This window comes from Hyperolius riggenbachi, chromosome 3, assembly GCF_040937935.1.
Source record: "Hyperolius riggenbachi isolate aHypRig1 chromosome 3, aHypRig1.pri, whole genome shotgun sequence".
Lineage (NCBI taxonomy): Eukaryota > Metazoa > Chordata > Amphibia > Anura > Hyperoliidae > Hyperolius > Hyperolius riggenbachi.
This window is the reverse complement of record NC_090648.1, coordinates 436,396,082-436,422,006: the sequence shown is the minus strand read 5'-3', so window position 1 is coordinate 436,422,006 and position 25,925 is coordinate 436,396,082. Positions and strand designations below refer to the sequence as shown.

The window sequence follows — 25,925 nt, the reverse complement described above, 5'->3', positions numbered from 1 at the left end:
ACCTGTTCCGGCCGGCGCGAGTCCCCTGGTCCGCTGCTGTCTTCTTCTCCGCTCCGGGCTCTAGAAGGTTCCTGCAGCTACTGAACTTCCTGTCCAGGGGAAGTTTAAACAGTAGAGGGAGCTCTACTGTTTAAACTTCCTGCCGGGACAGGAAGTTCTGTGTAGCTGCAGCCGGTCCGGAACCCAGCGCGGAAAGAAGACAGCGGGACCAAGGGACTTGCGCCGGCCGGAACAGGTAATGTATACCCGCTGTATTGCGTCGGTCGTCGGGCATTCGAACGCCGCTATCGGCATACTCCCGACACGCCGGCGATCGAGAGAAATCTTCCGCACAGACGGATCGATGGGAATCGACAGGAACAATCGATTTCGGACGGAAATCGATCGTTCTGTCAGCGGTGTATGCGTCGATTTCACAGCCGATTCGATCACTGTGATCGAATCAGCCGTATATCGGCGGGAAAACCGTTAGGTGTATGGGCCCCTTAACAGGCTGTGTGCCAGCACACTTAGCAATTGAAAAAGAAAAGTATTTTGAGTAATTTCTTGCATGGTGGGAGCTGTTATTTTATTGATAAAGTTTTTTTTTTAAAAAAAAATCAGGAGTAAAGTTAATAGGATATAGGCCACTGTATCTACTGATTAATTCTCCACATAATCGCCTCCTTTATTTAAGTATTTATTATTATTATTATTATTATTATTATTATTATTATTATTATTATTATTATTACAAGCTTTTCAATCCTCTTGGTGTACTAGCATCACACTCCTTTACCTATGGGTTGGAGGACATGTAGGGGCCTTCGTCTTAATGCTGCTGAAGAAAGTTACTGGCGTTCTGCAGACATGTGACAAGTGGTGCAGGAAGAGGAGAGATTAACCTGACAGATGCAAGCTAAATTGCACAGAAAGAATTCCTTGCGTGGCAGACAAAACAAATGTCTGTTACTTTCCAGCTAATCCTCCCAGATTGCTCACTTTTTGAATGCATTTGTACAATAAAATTTCACGTTTTTATGTTCACACACTTACAAGAGGAATTGTCTTTGTTTTTCTTTAATACATAATCAAAATATCCATTAAGACGCTACTAAGCTTCTTTTCTCTCTCCATATGTTTTGATCCTAAAGAGGTTATTTTGGTTACCAGAGTTTATGCACATTTATTTACACTAGTTTTTATACAAAAAGGTTTCACTGCAGGTGCAGTATATGTACCTGCAATTGCACAAATGCTGCTTTACTAAGGTCTGATACACACAAGCCAATATTTACGTTACTTCAAATCAACAAATGTTCCAATCAAATGGCTAGGTGTCCAAGAATCAGAACTGAACCTTGCTGCAGACTAATTGGGAACAGCCGACAACTGAGCATTTGATTGTTTTTTGAGCAATCGGACATGCCAGTAGATATTGGTTATCAGTTGGATGCTGTGTGTATGTGTGAACGACTGAACAATACAATGTAACAGGAGCAGGACGTTGCTTGGAGCAAAAGATCAGAGGAAACAAGCACAATGAATATGTGTACTTTGATGGCATTCTTGTCTGATCTCAGCAAATGGAAAATTGGTCAGAACAGTGGATTGTCCATTAGATAGGTTGCAAATCTGCCATCCTTTCAGAAACCCCCATTATGTTCTGAAATGAGGCAAAGGTTGAAAATTGTAACTCAGCAGCAGACACATTTTGATAAATTTAGAACCAGGATTGCTCTAATCACTTATGATCACTAATGTTCTCGATTTCTCTACAATCCCAATGTGTATGTGGTATTGTTATTAGGAGGCTAGCTCCTTGGTGCGCAGCAATGTAGAATGCAGGAGAAACAGATATTAATAAAACCTCATGGCTAATGGCTCTCTTGACTAATACACACCAAGAATACAAACAAGTTTATTCATCTACTTCCTTTTACAGACACAGAATGTAGTAAAACCACTGTTACTAGAACACACTGCCACCCTGTGGTTATAGCTGGTAATGCATAGATATACAGGTGTAACTCGAAAATTAGAATATATAGTGCAAATGTCCATCTATTTCAGTAATTCAACTTAAAAGGTGAAAGTACTGTATGAAATAGGAACCCTTTGCAGCAGCTTTGGATTAATTAGCTGATTAGTGTCTGACACTTTGAGCTTTGAATATTGAACATTTACACAATATTCTTAATGGTCTGAGATTTTGATTTTGAGGTTCTCATAAGCTGCAGGGGCGTAGCAATAGGGGGTGCAGAGGTAGCGACCGCATCGGGGCCCTTGGGCCAGAGGGGCCCCGGAGACTCCACCCTCCATCACAGTATTAGCTCTCTGTTGGTCCTGTGCTGGTAATATTCACTTCTATAGATGCTTTGAATAGTAGTAATCACTAACACACTGTTCCCCATCCCCTTCTTGCAACTCTGACACTGTGGTTGTCCTTGGTAGGTTTTGATGCGCCATATCAATTGTTATGTATAGAGTGCTTGGGGGGGCCCCATGTAAAACTTGCACCGGCTGCCCACAGCTCCTTAGCTACGCCACTGATAAGCTGTAAGCCATAATCATCAAAATCATAACAAATAAAGGCTGAAATATCTCACTTTGTATGTAATGAGTCTATTTCATATATAAGTTTACCATTTTAAGTTGAATTACTGAAATAAATTGACTTTTTCACGATTTTCTAATTTTTCAAGTTTCACCTGTACACATAATAGACTATTGTTGCTAAATACACATTCCAACAGGTATGGAAGGTAAGACTAACTCTGTCTTTCTTTTTCAGGTATTGGCTATGCCTCACAGGTGATCGAGTCCTACCTGAATGTCTATTATATTGTTATTCTGGCCTGGGCGCTCTTCTATCTGTTCAGCTCATTCACTGCCAACCTCCCATGGGCTTCCTGTAACAACACCTGGAATACAGGTAAGAAATGCATCCGAGGGGCAAGGACCAGTGACTGGCTGGGGTTTCCATATGACCTAGCGATTTTTGGAGTGGCAATCCCCACCTGGCAGCCCGGCCAAGCAGGAAGTGATGCTCACTTCTTGTGGCCGACGTGATCACGTGCGCGGAGGCGTATTAGTAAAATAGGATTTTGCGCATGCACGACGTCTAAAACTTATGGCGGGTATTTTAACACACTCGTTGCCATAGACTTACATGACTTCTGGTGTGCGGCACATTGCCACAGGTCGCCAAAGTGTCACAAACGTTTGCCCTTGCATCGAGGATGCATCGCAAACATCACTTCTGTCGCATCGTGCCGCACTGCGTTGGTATGAAAGGCCCCAAAGAGTAACATTCCCTGTGGTGGGGTGCGGTAAAAATGCCGCACTGCCCCGCCCCAGTGTGAAAAGGCCCTCAAAGTGTACCTGAGACGAATAAAAAAAAGGTATACATACCTGGAGCTTCCTCCAGCCCTCTTCAGGCTGTTCACTCAATCGCCATCCACCTGGGCCTCCTCAATCCTCCGCTAGCCAGCCCAGTAATTCCCACAATACATGTGCAGTATGGCTGTGCACTCACTGCCATCACCCTTCCATCACCAGCTGCATTCTAGGCCTGCACAGTAGAAGTGCGGGACTTAATGGGCTGGCTAGCGGAGCATCGAGGCAGCGAGGGAGAACAGCGAGGGAGCAAACAATTTAAAGAGGGCTGAAGAAAGCCGGAGGTATGCGTACATTTTTTTTTCAGTTGTCTCAGGTTTCCTTTAAGCGATTCGACCAGATTCGCTTCAAATCTGAATCCACCAATTTTGTCTGCTTATTTCTACACTAGACCTGACGGGAGAGGGGGGCATTTTTCTCCACCCAATGGTTTCACAGTCCTTGTTTACTCTAAAATATTTGACACACACAAAAAAGACATTGTAATTTCTCTGTTCTGTTTGTCTCTTGTCTTCCCCCTCATCAGAAAACTGCATTGATGACATCAGAAATGCGCAGAACTTCACATCGAACCCAAACGCCACCTCCCCTGTGGTGGAATTTTGGGAGTAAGTGTACCTTAAAAATCTGATTGAAAATTGTGTCACATGATCCTTGGCTGCTGGTTCCTGCACAGGAGGATTAAGCTGTGGAAATAGACAAACACAACAAATCATCTGATTGACTGTGCAGGAACGACACCTGTTTTTCTTCACTTAAGGGTGATAGAAATATGTTCTTACATATGTTTCCTTTCCATTAACCTCCTTGCCGGTTATCCCAAGCTCAGCTCGGGGTAACCTGCCGCGGAGGATTTCTCAGGCCCCCCTGGGCCGATTTGCATAATTTTTTTATACACGCAGCTAGCACTTTGCTAGCTGCATGTCACTTACGATCGCTGCCGCTCCGCGCCGATTCGCCGCTACCCGCCGCATCAGAGGATGCCCCCCCCCGAGACCCGTGCGCTGCCTGGCCAATCAGTGCCAGGCAGCGCTGAGGGGTGGATCGGGACTCCCTCTGACGTCGCGATGTCAATGACGTCGGTGACGTCATCGCGCCCGTCGCCATGGCGATGGGGGAAGCCCTCATGGAAATCCCGTTCAGAACGGGATTTCCGGATGGGCATATGCGCCGGCGGGAGGACGCCGCAGGGAGGGGGGAAGCATGTAGCTAGCGCTAGGCTAGCTACATGCTAAAAAAAAAAATGCAAAAAAACCCCTCCCTGCTGTGCACAGCAAATATTTAGAACGGCAGGGAGGTTAATCTCCAATCTGGGAGAACTTAAAGAGGACCTGTCGCGAAAATCTTAAAATGTTAAACCTATACAAATAAGATGTACATTTTTTCCAGAGTAAAATGACCATACATTACTTTTCTCCTATGTTGCTGTCACTTACAGTAGGTAGTAGAAATCTGACAGAACCGACAGGTTTTCCGCTAGTCCATCTCTTCATGGGGGATTCTCAGCATGGCCTTTATTCTTTATAAAGACATTCCCTGAAAAAGATTTATACAAAGATGCTGACCAGCCTCCCTGCTCGCTGAACACTTTTATTGCAGTTGGACGGAGCAACTGCCATTCACTAAGTGTTTTTAAAAATAAAGAAAAACCCCCTCAAGAAGATGGGCTAGTTGAAAACCTGTCGGTAATGTCATATTTCTACTGCTTACTGTAAGTGACAGCAACATAGGAGAAAAGTAATGTATGGCTCATTTTACTCTTGAAGAAATGTACCTCTTATTTGTATATGTTTACATATATTTTAAATTTTAAGATTTTCATGACAGAGGTCCTTTAAAGTGGACCTGAACTCTTGCACAGGTCAGAAGGAAAATGTGCTGTGTGTATTTAGAGGGTTTATCCTGTCTAATTCCCCCTCATCTGAAACTAATCATAACTGTAATGTGATCTCTTCAGCTGTGTCAGTTCAGGAATCTCCTCTGCCACGGCAGAGCAGCTAATTTGTAAACACAGGATGTTAGCCCTATGTCTGCTCCCATGAAGGCAGGAAGTAGACACACTGCATATTTATTGCATGATTTGTATCAGCTGTAACAAAGAAATGGTTTCCTCTAATGGTTAATATGCTGCTGTGGATCTTTTAGAGTAGAGAGGAAGTTCTGAGTTCAGGTCCGCTTTAAGTTAACTATATACTATATTGACTCTATTATTATTATATATTGTCTCTATTAGCATTTGGGTTTTCAAGACACGCTTCCTATCTCTTTAGTGTAATAAAAAAAAATAAAAAAAAAAGATTCTGTAACCTTCATCTGAGAGGAGGCAAACTCTGACTTTAGCCACACAGCCATAAATTAGTTAAGAAAAAGATGGACATTGGTAACCAGCAGTATGGCAATAGGGGATGCAGGGGATGTGACTGCACTAGGACCAGAGGGGCCACTCTTTAAAATTTTGAATTAGTTCTTCATTGATGCTGTGCTAGTGATTGTTTGTCACCTCTATATGTGCTTTGAGTAGTAGTAATAATTAACAAACTCTTCTTCTCACTGCAGTTGTCCTTGGCAAGTGTTGGTGCTTCATATCAGTTGTTATGTATAGAGTGCTTGATGGGCCCAATTTAAACTCACACTGGGACCCATAGCTCCTTAGCTTTGCCACTGTTGGTAACCATCTGCTTATCATCAGGAGACGAGCGCTGGGCCTGTCCTCTGGAATTGATCACCTAGGAACTATCCGCTGGGATCTTGCACTTTGTCTTCTGCTGGCCTGGATCATCTGTTACTTCTGCATCTGGAAAGGAGTCAAATCCACCGGCAAGGTGAGTCCAGCAAGGCACTGAGTGAAGGAGGGGTGCAGTGAGGAAGTCCTGTGATCTCTTCAAATGTCCAGTCACACTAGTTTCTTTTTTTAAAGCACATGTAAACCCATAACTGAAAAAGACAAATTCTCTCGACAATCACGTTGATTAGTATAAACTATAAGCAATTTCTTTGGAATATTTTTTTTTAAATTGAAACATCTATTGTGTAGGTGTGCTCAAGGCCGGGCTGAGGCATAGGATGAAGAGGCCCCAGCCTCTAGGCGCCAACATGTTTGGGGGTATTCCTCACCTGCCCCTCCTATCCCCTTGCTATCACTCTCAACTTTCCAGGTTTCTTAGTTGCATCTCCAGGCTTCTTACCAGTACCTCACTTAGCTCCGTCTGTGGCTGCAGCCTGTCATTGTGTGCCTCAGCAGCCTCACCAGTGAGTCACATGACAAGAGACACCAGCTGCAGCCATTAGGACTGGACTTTAGGTGGCTCTAAAGAGAAGAAGTTGGAGAAGGAACCTGGAGAGATGAGTGACACAGCTGTACTCACAGCTAGAGGGACATCAGGCTACTTATACTGTGGGGGGAGGGGGGCAGGGACGTCAGGCTACCTATACAGAGGGGGAATCTAGCTACCTATGGGTGAATCTACTGTAGCTGTCTACACCGGGGGGGGGGGGAGAGATTTGGCTATCTAAACTGGGGGCACACTTTGGAATCTTAGCCTCTGGGATCCTGTCCTGTCCCCGGGTGTGCTTGCTGCAGCTGTGCACCTGTGCATACAGGCTAAAGACCTCACTAGATTCCAGTTATAGTGGACCCAAACTCTTGCAGAGCACAACATGAAAAGTCTTTATTCCACATATAGTCTTATATGCAATTAACTTTTTCTTCTGATTTTTTTCCTTGGTGATACTTTCACAGCTTGTCAAAAAATGTCTTTTAAACTACCAACAAGCAAGAAAATACTCAAAATAATTTTGATAGTACTTTTTCACCTGCTTTTGGATAGTTTTTCAAATGCAAACTGCTAAAAATAATTTGAAACAGAAGATGAAAAATTATCTCCAAGGAGAAAACTCAGGAGAAAACGTTAATTGCATATGGGCCATAGTGTCTACTTTTCTGTTATCAGAATTAGATCTTAAAATGTATTATTGCCTACTTGCTGTAAGCTACATGTCCCACCTCCTCATGGGAAATTTGGTGTGGTATATTCTTCCATACTTTGAGTGTCACATGCTTACACCTTACTGAATCCAGGTATTCACATTTAGCCTAAAAAACAGGTGAACATAAACAGTGCATAGAAGCAAAGAGGAGGACAGACTACCTATCAACCTTATAGCTACTGGCTGTTTTGGTGAGCACCGTTCCAATTCACTGTACCTCTCCTTTATGCCTGTGACAGTGGTTGCTTATTCAGGTTACAGATAGGCATGGTTGTTCGGTATTGTAACGCTGTTCAGAATCCAAGTGCTAAGTCACCCTTAATGCCACCTCTGTGCGCTACCCTTGTGGGTTCCAGCTCTCAATATTTCCTCTTTCACAGCGCACAGGGGGCAGCGTTAAGGGTGAGTCACCATTTCAACTAAAGAATTTGCTTATAGTTGTGGCAAATCAATATAGAACATAAAATCTGCTCTTTAGAACTAACCTATACAACCTCATTTTCCCCTTTGATGCCTCACCATTTGTAAATTATTGCCATATGGACCTCTAAACTGAAAGTATATAAAAGTCCATCAAGTTCACTTAAAGCTATAAGCTTTTAATTTGTTTTTGTTCTTTTTTTTTTTACAAGTGAATGAACAGTATTTCTTGGTTATATATAGTAATTTGTCTCTGTTTTGTTTCCTGTACTGCCCCCTTGTCACAGGTAGTCTACTTCACAGCCACATTTCCCTATGTGATGCTGGTCATCCTGCTGATTAGAGGAGTGACCCTTCCGGGGGCCTATGATGGAGTCATGTACTATCTGAAGCCGGACATCAGCCGCCTGAAGGACCCTCAGGTGAGGTGGGTGAGGGGCATAGACAGCTTTAGCTCAGGTTAGCCTGTGGCAGCCCCCGCAAATAGGTTTTCAATTCTTCTCGTCATTTATTAGAACTCATTGCAGCCAATCATCTATGGGAAGAAGAAATTTGGGCACCTGGAGCTAATAGACCATTTGGGTGCCCCATAGGCACTAATGCAGAATATCAGCTATGGGGCACCCAAAGATAAATAGCAGGCGGCAGGCCTGTCCAACCAACATTTTTCATTTTGACATTAGTTTTTCGATAACTATTGTTTTCAAATTTGTTTTAAGAATTACAATATAATTATCATTTTGAAATTCATTATTAACATTATTTGCCAATAAGAAATTTAGGCGCATGAGAAATAGCAGCCGCTATTCAATTCAATAAATGTAACTTTGAAATTTGTTTTGAGAATTATAATATTGCAAATTATCGTTTGGAACTTTAATATCTTAGAAATATATCGCTTTTTGTATTAACATTATTTGGAGCGGAGAAAGGGGGCTTTTAAGGTTAGGCGCCAGGAAGGGGCGTTTTAGGGTTAGGCACCAACAGGGTATTTTTAGGGTTAGGCACCACCAGGGGGGTCTAGGGTTAGGCATCAGTAGATGGAAGGTTCTGTGTGAGAGCAGCGTTAAGTGTAGTTGTAGTAAAATATGGGTGATATTCACCAATGTTTTACTATTGTCATTACCACTGTAACTATATTTTAGTTTTCTTTGTTATAGGCAATATCGTGCAATTTTATTACCGTTATTTTAACATATTTATTATTGTATGTTAGATAAAGATGAAGCAATTATAAAAATATTGTTATAGACAATATCTTAACATTTCGGCTATACCCCGTGGCCTTTTTTCCAGGCGCCCTTATTTGATATTGAATCATCCTCAGAGATTTTTAAATCGCTACTTCAAATAGTATTTTCTATTATTTAGGATGGACGGGGGAAGGGTTAAAATCTCCAACAGGCTATGATTACTTTTGGGGTCCTGTTTGAAGAGAGATTTCCCCATTTCCTGTCTCTGCATGTTCGCACAGCGACACAATGACGTCATTGTGCCATCATGTGAGCGCACAGAGCGCACCTGGAGCCATTAACCCTGAGACCCACCGATCCTGACAGCATTAAAGGACTACTGTAGGGGATAGGGGGAAAATGAGTTGAACTTACCTGGGGCTTTTAATGGTCCCCCGCAAACGTCCTGTGTCCGCGCAGCCACTCACCGATGCTCCGGACCACGGCTCCGGGTTCAATTCCGGAATTTGCGACGTTAAAGTCGGAAAACCACTGTGCCTGTGTGGCTGAGCCCTCACTCCCGCTGATGTCACCAAGAGTGTATTGTGCAGGCCCAGTACGGTCTGCAGCAGCACAGTATGCTCCTGGTGATGTCAGCGGGAGCGAGGACACGCCCACTCAGGCGCAGTGGTTTTCCGACTTTCAAGTCGGAAATTCCAGGGGCCGGAGGCAGGGACCGGAGCATTGGTGACTGGCTGCGCGGGCACAGGACGTCTGCGGGGGACCATTAGAAGCCCCAGGTAAGTTCAACTCTTTTTTCCCCCTATCCCCCTACAGTAGAGTAGTCCTTTAAGACAGAGCCTTACATAACATGCTCTGTCCTTTACACAATGGATGTGCTCTTCATTGCCCAGTCCAATTACAGCTCATAGAATTTTCATTTTCAAGGCTGCACTCATATAAATGTTACCTACATATTGTTTGCATTGCAGGTGTGGATGGATGCCGGGACACAGATCTTCTTCTCCTACGCCATCTGCCAGGGGTGTCTAACTGCTCTGGGCAGCTACAACAAATACAACAACAACTGCTTCAGGTGAGGGGTGCTGTTTGACATACAATATACCTATCTGATTATATACACACTAGGCAGAATTTCCAATCATCTTCATCATTAGTGATGGGACCTAGTCACTAAACATACAGGTACAAGTGAATTTAAAGAGGAACTTTACTTATTTTTACAATATTTTTTCATAAAAAGACAGGGCAATGCAATATTCCTCTCCTATGGTCCCTCTATTGTGACATGGATGTGAATGTAAGCAATACAGCAAATGAGTAGGAATATGTCTGCTTTTCCAGAAAAACATATGCCACACCCTCCTCTCTCTCTCTCTCTCTCTGCAGGGACTGCATAGCCCTCTGTTTCCTTAACAGCCTGACCAGCTTTGTGGCGGGATTTGCCATTTTCTCCGTTCTGGGATTCATGGCCCAGGAACAGAATGTCCACATCTCTCAGGTGGCCGAGTCTGGTAAGCTGGAGAGCTGTCACGCCACTTTGTGTTGACTAAGAATGGGAAATGAATAATACACAAGAACTATAGCTGAGGCAAAATACACCAAAACTATATCTTAGGAAAAGCATTTCTATTCAGACTATGTCCCTGTGTGGCCAAAACAATGACTGAATCACGTCACTTTGTGTTGACAAAGAATGGGAAATGAAAAATACACAAGAACTATACCTGAGGAAAAATACACCAGAACTATAGCTTAGGAAAAACATTTCTATTCACACTACGTCCCTGAGTGACCAAAACAAGTGACTGAATCATTATTATTAGACTTCAAGTTACAATCAGATGTGTATTCACAGCCTGTACTAAAAAGCAAACATCAAAGCCCAATTTTACAACCTTTTCTAGCAGTGTTTTTTTAAGACTAAGGGCTCGATTCACAAAGCGGTGCAAAGTGTTTGCACGCGAGTGAAAACCCCTTTATCACGCCTAAACTCAGTTTAGGCATGATAAGAAGAAACTCGCGCGAATTTTGCGTGCGCAAAGTTTTGCGCGCGCAAGCGCGCAGGCGCGCGGCAGCACCCGGCGCTTCGCGCGAAGCTCCCATTAAGCCCTATGGGACTTTGCGCGCGCACGTACGCGCGTACGTGCGTACGCGCGGTAGCTTCGTGCGAGTTAGAGCACAAAGCGGTGATAACTTTGCTAGTGCAAAGGTTATCACGCCTAAAGTCTTTTAGGCGTGATAACTGAGTTATCACCGCTTTGTGAATCAAGGCCTAAAAGCCTAAAGCTAAGTACACAAGCGATAAAACGTGCTGTGTACGAGTGTTTCTTGATGAATAAACGACATTTGCCAACAATGTGACACAGCGATTCTATACATAACACAACACAATAGTTCACATATAGAACTAACTATTGATGATCAGAATATTATGATTATGCAAAATTTAGCGTACATTTTTGCAGTTACAGCCATACATAATTACGATTTGGACATTCAACTGATTTTGTATAATCCATTCGTAATTTCGTGCAATCATCATCAAAATTGCTACGACAACAAAATTGCTACGCATAATGTTTAAAAAAGACCTTGTAGTTTTTGAGAAAATCGATTTTAAAAATGCAAAGGAAAATGGTTTTTAAAGGGAACCTTAACCCAGGGGGAAAAAAGTTTCAGTTACCTGGGGCTTCCCCAAGCCCGTTGCAGCCGTCCTGTGCCCTCGCAGCTATTCAAGTGTCCTCCAGTCCCTGACGCGGGTTAGTTTTGTTTTCGGCCGACAAAGAGTCGGCCCCCGGCAACGCGTACTATTCATCGCCTTCCCCGCCTTCAAGCGTGTCATGCACAGGAGCAGTATGCTTGCGCCTGCGCAGGACGCGGTTGATGGCGGGGAAGGCGAAGAAGAGTACGCGTTGCTGGGGGCTGACTCTCAGTCGTCCGAAAACGAAACTTACCCGTGGCATGGACCGGAGGACACTCGAGGAGCTGCGAGAGCACAGGATGGCTGCAGGGGGCTTGGGGAAGCCCCAGATAAGTTAAACTTTTTTTCCCCCTCTGTTAAGGTTCCCTGTAAACTCAAGATTTAAAATAGATTTTCTAAAAATTTATTTTTTTGCCCTGTTCTCACTATTCCCCTTAACATACTTAGCAATTGTGGTGATTATAGCATATATGAGTGCTAAAGTCAGCACAAAATTGTACGAAAATTAAGTGAAATTGCAAAATTACGGTTCCTGATTACGTTTACAAATTAAATTAATAATGATTTAGCTTGTAATTGCAAATTACAATGCAACATTACTTAGAGTACATAATCCCCCACAATGCTGCACTTGACTTTCTAAGATCTAAGTGGATCAGCTATATTCAATGTTCATCAATCAGTGGGTCACTCTGTCCTTCGACCACCAAGTCTGTTGTTTAAACCCAATCCAATATACAGCAGCACTCAATCCACAGAATTATTCCTTAATCCTATGGATTATCCTAAAATACACCTTAAATGCATGGTGACATAGTGGTTAGCGCTCTTGCCTTGCAACGCTGGGTTCCTGTTTCGAATCCCAGCCAGGTCAACATTTGCAAGGAGTTTGTATGTTCTCCCCGTGTCTGTGTGGGTTTTCTCCAGGCACTCTAGTTTACTCCCACATCCCCAAAAAACATACAGATAAGTTAATTGGCTTCCCCTAAAATTGGCCGTAGACTAAGATACATGCACTACATGATACATACATAGACATATGACTATGGTAGGGACTAGATTGTGAGCCCCTCTGAGAGGGACAGTTAGTGACAAGACAATAAACTCTGTACAGCGCTGCGTAATATGTCAGCGCTATATAAATACTTGAATAAATAAATAAATAAAACCACATAGTGTAATCTGTCTCAGACCATTAAAAATATCACACAGTTTGCTTAGGAGCCAATGCACAATATGGGAGCAGCCACCTGCCACTTCAAGCACTCCACCCCCTTTATGCTTCTGCTCACCGACACTACTTGATAGCAGTCAGTCTATAATCGCCACCGGGGCTTTCTCTTATGGGCAAATCTGCAGGCAAACTCAAACAGGGCAAAACATGTGTAAAACCACTACTACAACATCCTAAAAACAGTAATACCGTACATTTTAAAACACAATTGACAGCATTTGCATATCACCATTTCCTTGCTGGGTGGATTATTGCGTCCCGCTCATCCTTCCCTCTGCTGGCTTAGTGTGCATGTCCTTGGCTCCACCCTACCGGTTTATTCATCATATGACTCATCAGGGGGTCATTTGTGTAAGTGAAATCTCAGAAGCTTATTGAGGCCTTCTCTCTGTTACAGGTCCTGGACTTGCTTTTATCGCCTATCCGAAAGCTGTGACAATGATGCCCGTGTCCCCTCTATGGTCCTGCCTCTTCTTCCTTATGCTCATCTTCTTGGGACTTGACAGTCAGGTACCAGGACATGAAACTAGAAATATATAAGAAAAATGAGTAATGATGATGGCGCAGCCGCAGAACATTGTAAACAAAATAATATATAGACTACAAGCCTGATTTACTGAGGTCCTTCAGAGTTAGAAATCACCAAAGAGCATGACTCAGGCGGCTGTTGCAAGTTTTTTTTGCATCCTAATAGCTGACAATTTCTGATGAAGTCAGGCTAGATATCTTGGGTCACTTGTGTTTTCCAGGGAACTCAACAAGGATAGCATTAGTAAATCATGCCAAATGCTCTATCTAGACCTTCTGTGATACAGATGGGTAGAGAAACGGTTATTTTGTATGTGTGGTCACAATAACTGTATATACTCGAGTATAAGCCTACCCGAGTATAGGCAGACACACACACACACACACACACACACACACTTTTACCTAAAAAAGTTGTAAAAATGATTGACTCAAGTATAAGCCGAAGGTATAAAATGCAATGGCCTTATGACGCAGAACAAAGCATTGACAGTTGACTTTGAGGGGGTAGAGGAAACATATGCACATGATACTTGAATAGGGGCTACTACTGCACATGAGGACCGCAGTGCACAGAAGAGTTAGGGCCAGTTCACACGGACGCTTGGCAGCGACTACCGCTAAATTGCAGTAGCTGTGGTGGCCATGTTAATCCCCATGTTCCAGAAAAGAATTTGTGGCATATCTCTGTTTTGTCCCCCCCCCCTTTCCCCAGAGTGTCTGAGTGTCCCTCGGCACATGCGTCTTGATGTTTCTACTTTCAGGCTTTGTTCACATCTAAAATCACAATCACTGAAGCGATTTGCAATTTTGTGGGCAATTTATTTCCCCCCCTCCAGGCACTCGTGGACGCTGCAGTTTTTTTAAGCGCTTTTCTAAGCGCTTTTGCTGAGCGATTTTGATGCAAGTCAGGAAGTGAACTCTTTGTCCCAGAAATGAATAAATACAATGTATTTATTCATCAAAGCACTGGGGAAATCGCTATACAAAGAGCTTTTTCAAGCGTTTTGTGATTTCCCTGTACCTTCCATTGAGCAAAAATGCTCAGAAAATGGTACAGGCAATCGTTTTGCTGAATGGATCGGAAACAAACTGCTCAGATGAGAAAACTCTCATAGGGAATCATTGTACAAGCTTTTTAGGGTGATTTTCAAAGTCCCTGGTCCACGCACTAAGATTCATCTGCAACTTGTCAGCTGCAGTCTCATTGCTATGACACCTGCAGTCGCGCACAAGATGAGAGACGCCCCTAGAGGACGTCATAGCAATGGCATTGCAACTACCTGTAACAAGTTGCAGAGAAATCTTAAAGGACAACGGAAAAGAGAGGTATATGGAGGCTGCCATGTTTATTACCTATTCAGCAATACCAGTTGCCTGGCAGCCCTGCTGACCCTCTGCCTCTAATACTTTCAACCATAGACCCTGAACAAGCATGCAGCATATCAGGAGTTTCTGACATTATTGTCAGATCTGGCAAGATTAACTGCATGCTTGCTTCTGGTGTTATTCAGACACTTCTGCAGCCAAACAGACCAACGGGGCTGCCAGGCAACTGGTATTGTTTAAAAGGAAATAAACATGGCAGCCTCTATAGTCTTCTCACTTCAGTTGCCCTTTAACAAAGTGGACCAGTGAGTGAAAGTAGTAATACCGCCATGCATATTCCGAGGAACACTCAGATACTCTGAGAACCAGTGACTGAAAGAAGTTATACCGTGTTGTATATGCGGGGGGGGGGGGTATGAGAGGTATGACATAAATTCTGCCCTGGCAGCCTGCCAGAGCCACAGCAATTTACCAGCCCCACTCTGCACATGGGGTGGGGGAGGGGAGGGGCACAACCCAGACACTGACCCTTGAGATTCATCTCTGCTCTGGAAATGCAGCTCCAGCTTTCATGTTCAGTGAGGGATGCACTCGGGCGGGTCACTCCGCGCTTATGACTCGAGTATAAGCTAAGACCTATGCGTTTTGGACACTTTTTTGATCTCAAAATCTTGGCTTATACTGGAGTACATATGGTAATTAGCAAGGTCAAATTTATGCAGTAAGAGTAGTTATTAGCATGACTGGTGGGAGAGATCTGTGCAGTAAGAGTAGGAGGAGTTATTAGCATGATGGGTGGGAGAGATCGGTGCATTAAGAGTAGGAGGAGTTACTAGCATGATGGGTGGGAGAGATCTGTGCAGTAAGAGTAGGAGGAGTTACTAGCATCATGGGTGGGAGATATCTGTGCAGTAAGAGTAGAAGGAGTTACTAGCATCATGGGTGGGAGAGATCTGCCCAGTAAGAGTAGGAGGAGTTACTAGCATGATGGGTGGGAGATATCTGTGCAGTAAGAGTAGGAGGAGTTATTAGCATGAAGGGTGGGAGATATCTGTGCAGTAAGAGTAGGAGGAGTTATTAGCATGATGGGTGGGAGATATCTGTGCAGTAAGAGTAGGAGGAGTTACTAGCATCATGGGTGGGAGATATCTGTGCAGTAAGAGTAGGAGTTACTAATATCATGGGTGGGAAAGATCTGCCCAGTAAGAGTAGGAGGAGTTACTAGCATGATGGGTGGGAGATATCTGTGCAGTAAGAGTAGGAGGAGTTATTAGCATGAAGGGTGGGAGAGATGCATCTGTGCAGTAAAAATAGGAGGAGTTATTTGCAGTAATGAGAGGATGGTGTGCAGTCAGGACAGGTTCAGTTATCTATGTTAAAGATAAATATTTCCATGAAGTAGCCTCAGGGATTAGTTCTTCACAATCCAATATTTAATGTGTTCTATGAAGGTGATACAATTCTCTTGCTACAGTTTGTCTGTGTAGAGAGTCTGGTGACGGCCATTGTGGACATGTTCCCTGAAGTGTTCCGGAAGAAATATCGCCGGGAACTCCTCATCCTTGTCATAGCTATCATCTGTTATTTCTTGGGCCTCATCCTGCTGACCGAGGTATGGTATAATTCCAGCCAATCACAGGGCCAGATCGTACGATTTACATGATAAAATGCTTATATGTGGCATCTACAGTGGGATGTCCCTGGATAGGGGATAGTTCAGAGGTTTCCCAAAACCTCTTACACCGCATCAATGCAGCGCTGGGCCTTCAATACTTATTTGACTCAGCTGGTCCAATAGGTTTCTTCTGGCTGCGCATGCCCATGGTGATGTCCCCGTGCACCACCATCCTAAAATGTACAGTGGGACTATTTTTAGCTTATATTCCTTTTCTTTTTTTACTGTAATTTGTGTCCCCACTGTGGAGTTTTTCCTTGACTTGCTATCTCCGGAACTTTTATGAACCCCTGTAGGCTTTAATACAAACCCTGGTGGTCTGCGGAACAGGAAATGGCTGACAACAATAAAAACTTCATAGAAGTTTAATTCCTCAAAAAAACTTTGCATGGCTGTTACTGTCCCTATCAGGGAGAGTTACACACCTCCTGTTAGGGCAGGACGTAAAAGAGATTCTCCGCTATTGAGAGAAAAAAATCAAAACCCAGGAGTGGTAAACCACACAATCCAAAACTAAAATGTATTTTTTCTTGAGTCATGCATTTTTCGACCCTAACATACAGTAATTAAGAAGAAAAAGCAGACTTAAATGTTTGTCCTCATAACTATAAGCTTGGTGCATACAGTCACTAGGGGATGTTAACACTTTTATCTGGAAAAGTGCAGATTGTTTTTGTTTTGTTTTTTTTAAAAAGAGCAGGAACTACCTAGGGAAGTCAGGTTCCCCTTCACGGATAGTGGGGAGGCTAATGTGGGTGGCACGTTTGATGCGGAAGAATGGCAGAAGTCATTTGAGACGCTATCCAAAGGTAGCATGCAGGCTACGGCCATTGAGGGCTCAGTTTGACTCCTTGATAGGATGTATATGGTCCCTCTGAATGTTGCAAAGATAAGTCCTTCACCCTTACCTAATTGTTTTCATGGGTTGCCCCACTCTTGGCTCAATGTATTATACCAGGTGGGAATGCCGAAAAAGTCTTTAAACTATGGATTCGAATTTTCACCTTGATATCTAATGTCACCCAGGGTCCCTTTACCAAAGACCCCAAAATCTTCCTATTAGGCTACAAGCTGGACGCGATGAATCATGCCACCCACAAGCTGATTCAGCACATGTGCCTTCTGCAGAGGTCTATATCGCCTCCCAAAGGAAACAACAGACTCTACGTTTCAATGCGGTTTTATACAGAATTGACAAGAAACTTGTGTTTCAGCGTATAAACAACAGAGTGGCACCATGTACCACTTTGAAAGGTGTGGTGGCCTTGGGTGGATCACATGGGTGGATTTTCTATGCATGATAAGTTCAATTGTTGAGCTCTGCACTGAGAGGGGTCGATCTCACAGTGGTAAGGGCAGAGATGGATGAAGATATAATGGGGCCCTAGGCAAGGTAGTTGATTTGGGGTCCCCTTGTGGTATTTTTGGTAAACTGAGGTGGAGAGAGGTCAAAGAAGGTGGCAAGTGGGCCCCTTGATGCACACTAGCCCCCAATCACCTGCCTAGGTTGTCTGGTGGATTATCATGCTCTGGGTGGGGGGAGGTGGTCTGTCTCATTTTCTTCCCAAAACTGTTTACTGTGTGATGTATGTATTGCCATTGCTCTACAAATATCTTTTGCACTACTATTGTCCTTTCCTGTACGGTTGTAATATGCAAAGAAGCCTGCATTCCCAGACCATGTGCATATATATGATGTCTATGTTTCAGACACGTTTTTTATATGACGCTCCATTTATTCTTTTATTGCTGATTGCTTACCAATAATGTATCTTTTGGACAACCCACAAAAGAAAACAAAAAAAAAGGAGAACCAAAGAAGTTTGTACATTTTCAGATATTGAATTTGTTTGTTTATGAGTGAGAACATGGTAGAGTCACTTTCAGATAGACAGATATGCCGACACCAAACCAACAAACGTTGAGTCAGGTAATACCTTTAAGGACTGTGCATGGTTTTATTGCAAGCTTTTCAAACATTACGTTTCATCTTCAGCCATGATAGGTAGGTCATTAAACCTGAACCAACATTGGATGATTTGATGTCGGACATCTGTTCTTCGACTAACACCGCTCCATGCTTCACTTTCAGAGACTGAAAAACAATGTGTTCTTAGTGTGACACCCTGTAACATGACTTCTCTCCTGCACAGGGTGGCATGTATGTCTTCCAGCTGTTTGATTACTACGCGGCCAGTGGGACCTGTCTGCTTTTGGTTGCAATCTTTGAAGTGGTCTGTGTTGGCTGGGTGTATGGTAAGTCAGGGAAGCATCATTGTACTAACATAACAGATTTACTTACAGACAGGTTACTGATCCGGATGGTTGTTTGTAAATCAAATTCTTTTGTAAGTCGAGTCATGTATTATAATAATATACTGGAACGTGTGGATAAATATTTCACTTTCAGACACTTTCAAATTTGGATACCCTTTTTTATACTATTATTTTTTTTTTAATTCCTATATGCTTTAGAGTGGTATTAAATAGTGTTGATCGAACACCCAGTTACTCTGGCTCGGGTCGGCCGGACATAGTCCAGATGTGCGGGATATTGGGCCGAACACCGAGCCTTATTGAAGTCATTGACTTCAATTAGGCTCGGTGTTCGGCAGAATATCCCGCACATCTGGACCATGTCCGGCCGAGCCGAGCCCGAGTAACTGGGGGTTCGATCAACACTAGTATTAAACTCTAAAAAATGAAAATCTAAAAAAACCACGGTGCTTTGTTATAGAAAGTAGTATCTATAAGAGCATGCTTTTCAATTATTGTTTTTATTGTTCAAGTGTAAAAAACATTTTACATTGTATATTTTTACACTGGTTATTTTTTGCCCTCTTTGCCGAAGAGGCCGTTATCTTAATTGTGCTGCTGATAAGATGTAATTGCAGTCACTGGAGGAGGAAGGAGCGTATTGGTGATGTTTTCAAACTACAAAGCAGGGCCCTTCCTTCTGACTACTGGAAATATAATATCAGGATGACCCTGCTTGACTCTCCTTCCTCCACGCAGTGACTGTAATTATATCTTATCAGTAGGGATGGTCTATGAGATGTAAAAACATTTGAGTTGATGCAGGATTATGCAAATTGTATATGCAAATTTATACAACTAGAAAACAGACCAATCAAATTTTATCTCAGCAGGATTTGATTAGTTCATGTCCAAGCTGCATACATTTGCATACAAAATTTGCATCATGCATCAACTTGAAATTTATTGGATCTAATTGACCATTCCTACTTATCAGCAGCACACTAAAGATAACTACCACTTTGGCAAAGGCAAAACATAACCAGTGTAAAAGATAATTAACACAATACAGTGTTTTAATTAGATATTTAATTTATAGAATGTAATACCACTTTAAACAACTTACAACAGTTTATACAATAATGTAACATGTAAAAACAAAACTAAGTTATAACACAGCACAGCACATACAGAACATGAGGACAACTGTGAGACATTTTTGAGGCATTTGTCACTGGAGTGTAAAGAGGGGACTATCTTTATTAGATATGAATCATTATTGTATCTTCCTCTTGCAGGAGCTGACCGTTTCTACGACGACATAGAGGATATGATTGGTTATAGACCCTGGCCAGTGGTAAAGTTTTGCTGGTTGGTGGCCACCCCTGCCGTCTGTATGGTGAGTTTTTGACCAGTGAAGATCTGAAATTCACAACAGGGGGTACAGAGGTTGCCAAGACATCTGTGCCAGAGGGTGTTTTTGTGGTCCTGGTCATGAATCAAGTTTTCATTGGTGCTACACTGATTATTATGACTTCGAAGTTTGCTTTGAAATAAGGCAATCATTCTTACGGTAAACTGTTCCCTTCACCCTGCATACACTTCTCTCTTCCATTGTAATTGCCATCAGAAGGCAGGTTTCCAGAAAGTGGTCATTACGATATCGCCCAAGAGAACATCCAAGAACGGGCCAAAAGGCATCAAACATTACACAGAGCGAGCGTCAAGCATAATAGTGGACTGTGCAATCAGTGGCGTTACTACAATTCATGGGGCCCCCAGCAAAACTTTGCTGGAGCCCCCGCAATGTTCACACCCCTTCTCTTACCCCCTTGTTTCCCTTCACGGCCTTGGGGCCCATCTCACAAGGGTCATAAAACAAGGCTGGCCATCATGATCTTCACACCCATAACAAGTGTAGCCACAAAATCACCTGATCTGAAGTGTAGTCCCTTGTAACGGAGGAAGGAAGGTTACTAGTTGAGCCCAAAACAGCTCTGGTCTTCACTTTCCGCTATGCTATCCCATCGTTCTCCCAGCAATGTTAATGACAGGAAGATGCCGGTGCTTAATGCCAGTGCAAACAGAGACAGAGACTGTAGTGATCTTTAATTACCAAATACTGGTTATTGACACAGTAGTGTAATATTAGGGATGGTCAATGAGATGCAAAGAATTTCAACTTGATGCAGGATTATGCAAATTCTGTATGCAAATGGACTTGAAAATGGACCAGTCAAATTAAACCTTGGTGGGATTCGATTGGTCCATGTTCAAGCTCCATAAATTTGCATACAAAACTTACATAATCCTGCATCAACTCAGAAGTAATTGCCAGATTATTTAATATAAAAGTGAGTGTCCTGTATCAGTAACTGCATTCTATGTGTTGTTATGGTTTCTCTTTGACATCCAGCATCTATGCCTTTCACCCACATGACTGGGTTTCATCAGGACTAGTGAAGACAGTCTTGTAGCATTTGTTGCTTTCCTAATGGCATTCTTTCTCTCTCACAATTCTTCTCCTACAGGGTACCTTCCTGTTCTCCCTCATCAAGTACACGCCCCTGAAATACAATAACCGTTATGAGTACCCGCCATGGGGTTATGCTATTGGCTGGCTCATGGCTATCTCTTCAATGATCTGCATTCCAGTCTATGCTGCCTATATCACCCTAAAGACCAAAGGTCCATTCACACAGGTAAGAGTGTAGGTGGGCAGTGTCAATAGAAAACTATGAGGGGGGCCCCATTTTTCAGTTTTGCTTTGGCTGCAATCATTTTACCCAGATGTACAGCCATATCTCCCAACATTTTGAGATAAGAAAAAGTGACATTTTAAGACACGCCCCTGCCACACCTCAAACCATGCCCCCACCACACCCCTCATCATGCATATCACAAGGAATTCAGAAGCAAAAGATGTAGTTTTATCATTTAAACCACCCTAGTCCTTTCTATCATTAGTAGTTTTCCTTCATTTTAATATTTGAAAATAAGAAATATATCATTTTTAATTGATGGGAATAAAGTTTAAAGTCAGTTAAACACATTATTAATAGAAAAATACACCTATTTACATAGATCTGTACATCAGTCCTGAAAGAGGGACAAATGTGGAGGAAAGATGGACAGGGAGATTTGCTTCCTAAACTTTCCCTGTGAAAAAGAGACAGTTGGGAGATATGATTGTAGACCCTCCCTAAAAGTTATTCCCCTGCTTTTTTGACAGCATAGTGTGTGACAGGAAGTGATGTATAGTAACTATTGTATGTTCTGTGTGTCCCGGCAGAGGCTGAAGCAGCTGGTCACACCACACGCCGACCTTCCTCAGCCCAAGAAGTATTTGTCTGGTGTTAATGACAGCTGGAAATGCACAGCACTGAGCGTGGAGGTCAAGGATGGACTTATTGCTGCGGATAAGGAGACACGGTTCTGATGGAGGAAGAAGTGTCTGCCACAGTCATCCAGGGACCTGTAAATAAGGAGGACTTTACTGCCTGGTCCATATAAGGACCTCTACCAGAACCTACAACCTAAACCGACCATCCGTCTCAACCCTCACACTGCAGATATACATTTGTTCTATGTTATTACCACAAATGAGGCCTAAGGACTCATTTTGGGGTTCCTAGTTTATCATCATTCAACTATGTTTTTTTGACAGCCTTGCTTTTTTAATGGCCCAAAATCGGCATGGGTTCCGGGAAAATGGTGGAATTACACATCAAATGTTGCATATATCTTTAGTAGGCAGCATCCTTCGTTTTCTCATCTGTGCATGTTCATGTGACTATGCTTATGAGATGAGCTTAACAAAATGCATTCTGGGTGATTTATATCAGCAGAGGCTGCAGGCAGCCCCATCCAAGCTCTGCCTCTCTGTGGCTCTGCAGTAGAACAAGTTGGCTTTATTTTTGAAAAACCTTTATTGAGCCAGCTAAGATTAACAACGATGGTATCCTTAATCTAGAGATATGTTAGAAGAATGTCTACATTAAACCAAGAGAAGTACTGTTTTAGTTAGGAGGGTTAAAAAATATTACTTTCTAGCTGCTGATCACAGTAGGCCCTTAGATTACAACGTAAACATTTTGTATTTGTAGACATGATCAGTCCTTGTAGGAAAATTTCTCAGCCAAGGAGAAGCACATAATGTTGGCTGCTTACCTAACCCTATAATCTGATTATAGTGGACATGACTCGAAGTACTGGATAATAAACGCAACCACAAAAAAAGGGTCACGTCCTAACAGATCCACAGATTAAAGAAGCCACATCTCTTCCAATCAAGTTGTGAAATAGGTGCCAGTTTTTATAATTTTATCTATTTCTGCGCATGCGCATTGGGCCTTAAGGTGCATACACACATCCAATTTTGGTTAGCCAATTTTTGTAATACAAGAGCGTATCTGTTGGCTCTCACACTACATGGAAGTGGTAAAATTGGCCAGTTGATGGCCATCACAATTGGATGTACATATGCACCCTTATTTGCAAAAGCATCTCCATGGATTCCCAACACACCATAAATGGCAAAGAAATCCAGCTTTTACCTGTTGAATGGGGTTTTATTACGTGGGAACTGAGTGGGCGTGCCTTGACCGACCACCAATATGACAACTGGTACTCCAGACTATAGTCACAAGTTTAAATCTTCATAAATAATAGTTTGAAAGAGGATTCAGCATAGCAAAGCCATGCTGAATCATGTACAACAGGTCTAATGTACAAGGCTCTGCAATGTATTAGAGCCCCAGTCTAGCTAATGTTTTATGCAGGCGCTGCATTCCCATATCTGAAATCCAAACAACTTAGCAGACAATTTTAATTAAAGCCAACCAGGTTTCCTATATCTACACTGGAAATGCTTGGAGAATCCTGGAGTTATCTTAATACATTATGGCCCATATGCAGTTAACTTTTTCTCTTGAGTTTTTTCTTAGGATGTTTTCACATCATACCAATACAATACCTTTGAAGCCATGAGCAAGGAAGGAAATACTCAGAATATTTTTGACAGTACTTTTTCACCTACTGTGGTACTTTTCCATTTACAGAGTGCTGAACAGTTATTTTAAACAGAGGAGGAAAAATGATCTCCTAGGAATGAAGGTCTATGTCTGTTGTTACTGTAAAGCTCGGTTCCCTCTACAGCGGGAAACTGACACGTTTTTGTCCATTTAGCGCATCGGAAAACTGACAGTGAATGGGTCCTATTTTAAAAATATACGTTTACACTTGTCAGTCTGCAGCAGATCTGTTGTGGTAAGTGGACTGCACTTCTGTGTTGTCCGCGATTTTCCAAGAAAGTCGGATGCATTCCCCATATAGCCTATGATTGAAAACCATCCCCAACGGGGCATGGGAACAGATGCTACAGTGTCCGCTCCTGCTTGCCGTACATAGTCCGGCTGCAAGTGGGAACCCAGCTTAAAACACATTTCTGCAGCTAATGGATTTATGTTACAGATAGTGGCCACCACCAGGGGGCAGTGTGGCACGTTGAACCTGCCAGTGGTAGCCTTAGTGGATGATCACATGACCATCTCCGCGATAATAGATTACGTAATCATTCGCAAATAGTATTGCGGTATATTATGGTCTCTGAAAAAATATTTTTATTCTAGAGTGATTGTTGATTGTATTCATAGGTGTATCTAGTTTTTTAATTGTTCCTTTAGTAATATTTTTTTCTGTTTTTTATTCTTTACCCCATTGATGGCAAACAAGGGCTGCATTAGTAACAAACCAGCAGACACCACAAGATGCAGTTGCAAATTTACGAGCGTTCGCAGTCGAATCTGAAGTTTGGCGTTACATATTTTAAACAAATGTGAAGATCTAAAATATAAAGGCCTCTCTAACCCTAAAACAAATAATTATCCCAAATCCTAAAATGTAAAATTAACCTCTACCTACCCATGGAAGATTATTAACGCTAATATAAATAGATTTAATATAAAATGGATGAACATTTTTTTTTATGATTGTGCCGTTCTTCACTTTGCATTAAAATTAAAAATAGTGAAAATTGCACACATTTCTAACAAAAACATAAAATTGCCAGGGCCCTATTTATCGGAATTCAGCAGTTTTGAAGTCTTTTGTCTAAGGACAGTGCCTACCTTGCTGGTCATCAGCCCTGATCCGACATTAATCTGTTGGATTGCACGGACTGTTTGGAAACCTTTGAAGAAAAGTCTGTTGAATAGAAATAAAAGGGGAACAATTTGGTTTATTTGTGTGTTTCTTTTTTATTTCTTGTTGTGTCACTGTTAATGTGGATGGCATTAGTGCCTGATGATAAGTACTCTTGAATCTTTTGCCAGATGATTCCTGTCCTGCCAGTGAACCTGCAAATATATCTTTGTGCATGTGAGGGGCGTAGCAATAGCCATTGCAGCCATAGCAATTGCTATGGGCCCCTGGAGAAAAGGGGACCCAAGCGGTAATTGATTTGTTCACAATGCTCTGAATTTATCTTAGTCCCCATACACTTTTTGCAGTATGCATTGTATAGTAATTTACAGTGGCCAGTCAACTGACTGAATATCCCATAGGACGGGGCAGGTGGTATTGCTCACGAGTGCCCAGGTATGAAGGCCCCATCAACATTTTTTTTACAGGAAATGACATAGGTGTCTCTCAAAAGATAATAAGACGATGTACAAGAGGCATTATTGTGGGGGGAAAAAAAGTGTCCATTCCAAAATTATTCATACCCTTCTCAATAATCAATAGAAAAAAGCCTTTATAGGCTATTACAGCAATAAAACGCTTCCTATAATTGCAGACTAGCTTTTTGCATGTCTCCACAGGTATTTTTGCCCATTTATCTTTAGCAATGAGCTCCAAATCATTCAGGTTGGAGGGTCTTCTTGCCATCACCCTGATCTTTAGCTCCCTCCACCGATTCTCAATTGGATTTAAGTCAGGACTCTGGCTGGGCCACTCCAAAACGTTAATGTGGTTGTCTGCTATTCATTTCTTCACCACTTTTGCTGTGTGTTTTTGGGTCATTGTCATGCTGAAATGTCCACTGGTGCCCAAGGCCAAGTTTCTCTGCAGACTGCCTGATGTCATTGAGAATCATCATGTATTGCCCTTTTTCATGGTGCCGTTTACTGTGATGCGGTTCCCTGGTCCATTGGCTGAAAAAACTCCCCCAAAGCATTAGGTACCTGCCACTATGTTTGACAGTGGGGATGGTGTTCTTTG

At 42.5% G+C, this 25,925-nt stretch overlaps 1 protein-coding gene across 6 annotated transcripts in view; it reads left to right on the top strand.

The window, feature by feature from the left end:
- SLC6A12 (solute carrier family 6 member 12) overlaps window positions 1-24,945 on the top strand; it is a 176,452-nt gene extending 151,507 nt beyond the window's left edge. For all 6 annotated transcript variants that reach the window (XM_068277667.1, XM_068277670.1, XM_068277671.1 and 3 more), the window contains 12 exons: window positions 2,774-2,914; window positions 3,905-3,986; window positions 6,068-6,200; window positions 8,073-8,207; window positions 9,950-10,053; window positions 10,368-10,492; window positions 13,314-13,426; window positions 16,248-16,385; window positions 18,602-18,704; window positions 20,003-20,103; window positions 21,236-21,406; window positions 21,997-24,945. In XM_068277667.1, the coding sequence (XP_068133768.1) occupies window positions 2,774-2,914; window positions 3,905-3,986; window positions 6,068-6,200; window positions 8,073-8,207; window positions 9,950-10,053; window positions 10,368-10,492; window positions 13,314-13,426; window positions 16,248-16,385; window positions 18,602-18,704; window positions 20,003-20,103; window positions 21,236-21,406; window positions 21,997-22,143 (1,493 nt within the window). In that variant the 3' untranslated portion in view covers window positions 22,144-24,945. The remainder of the gene's footprint in view (window positions 1-2,773; window positions 2,915-3,904; window positions 3,987-6,067; window positions 6,201-8,072; window positions 8,208-9,949; window positions 10,054-10,367; window positions 10,493-13,313; window positions 13,427-16,247; window positions 16,386-18,601; window positions 18,705-20,002; window positions 20,104-21,235; window positions 21,407-21,996) is intronic.
- The last annotated feature ends 980 nt before the right edge of the window (window positions 24,946-25,925 follow it).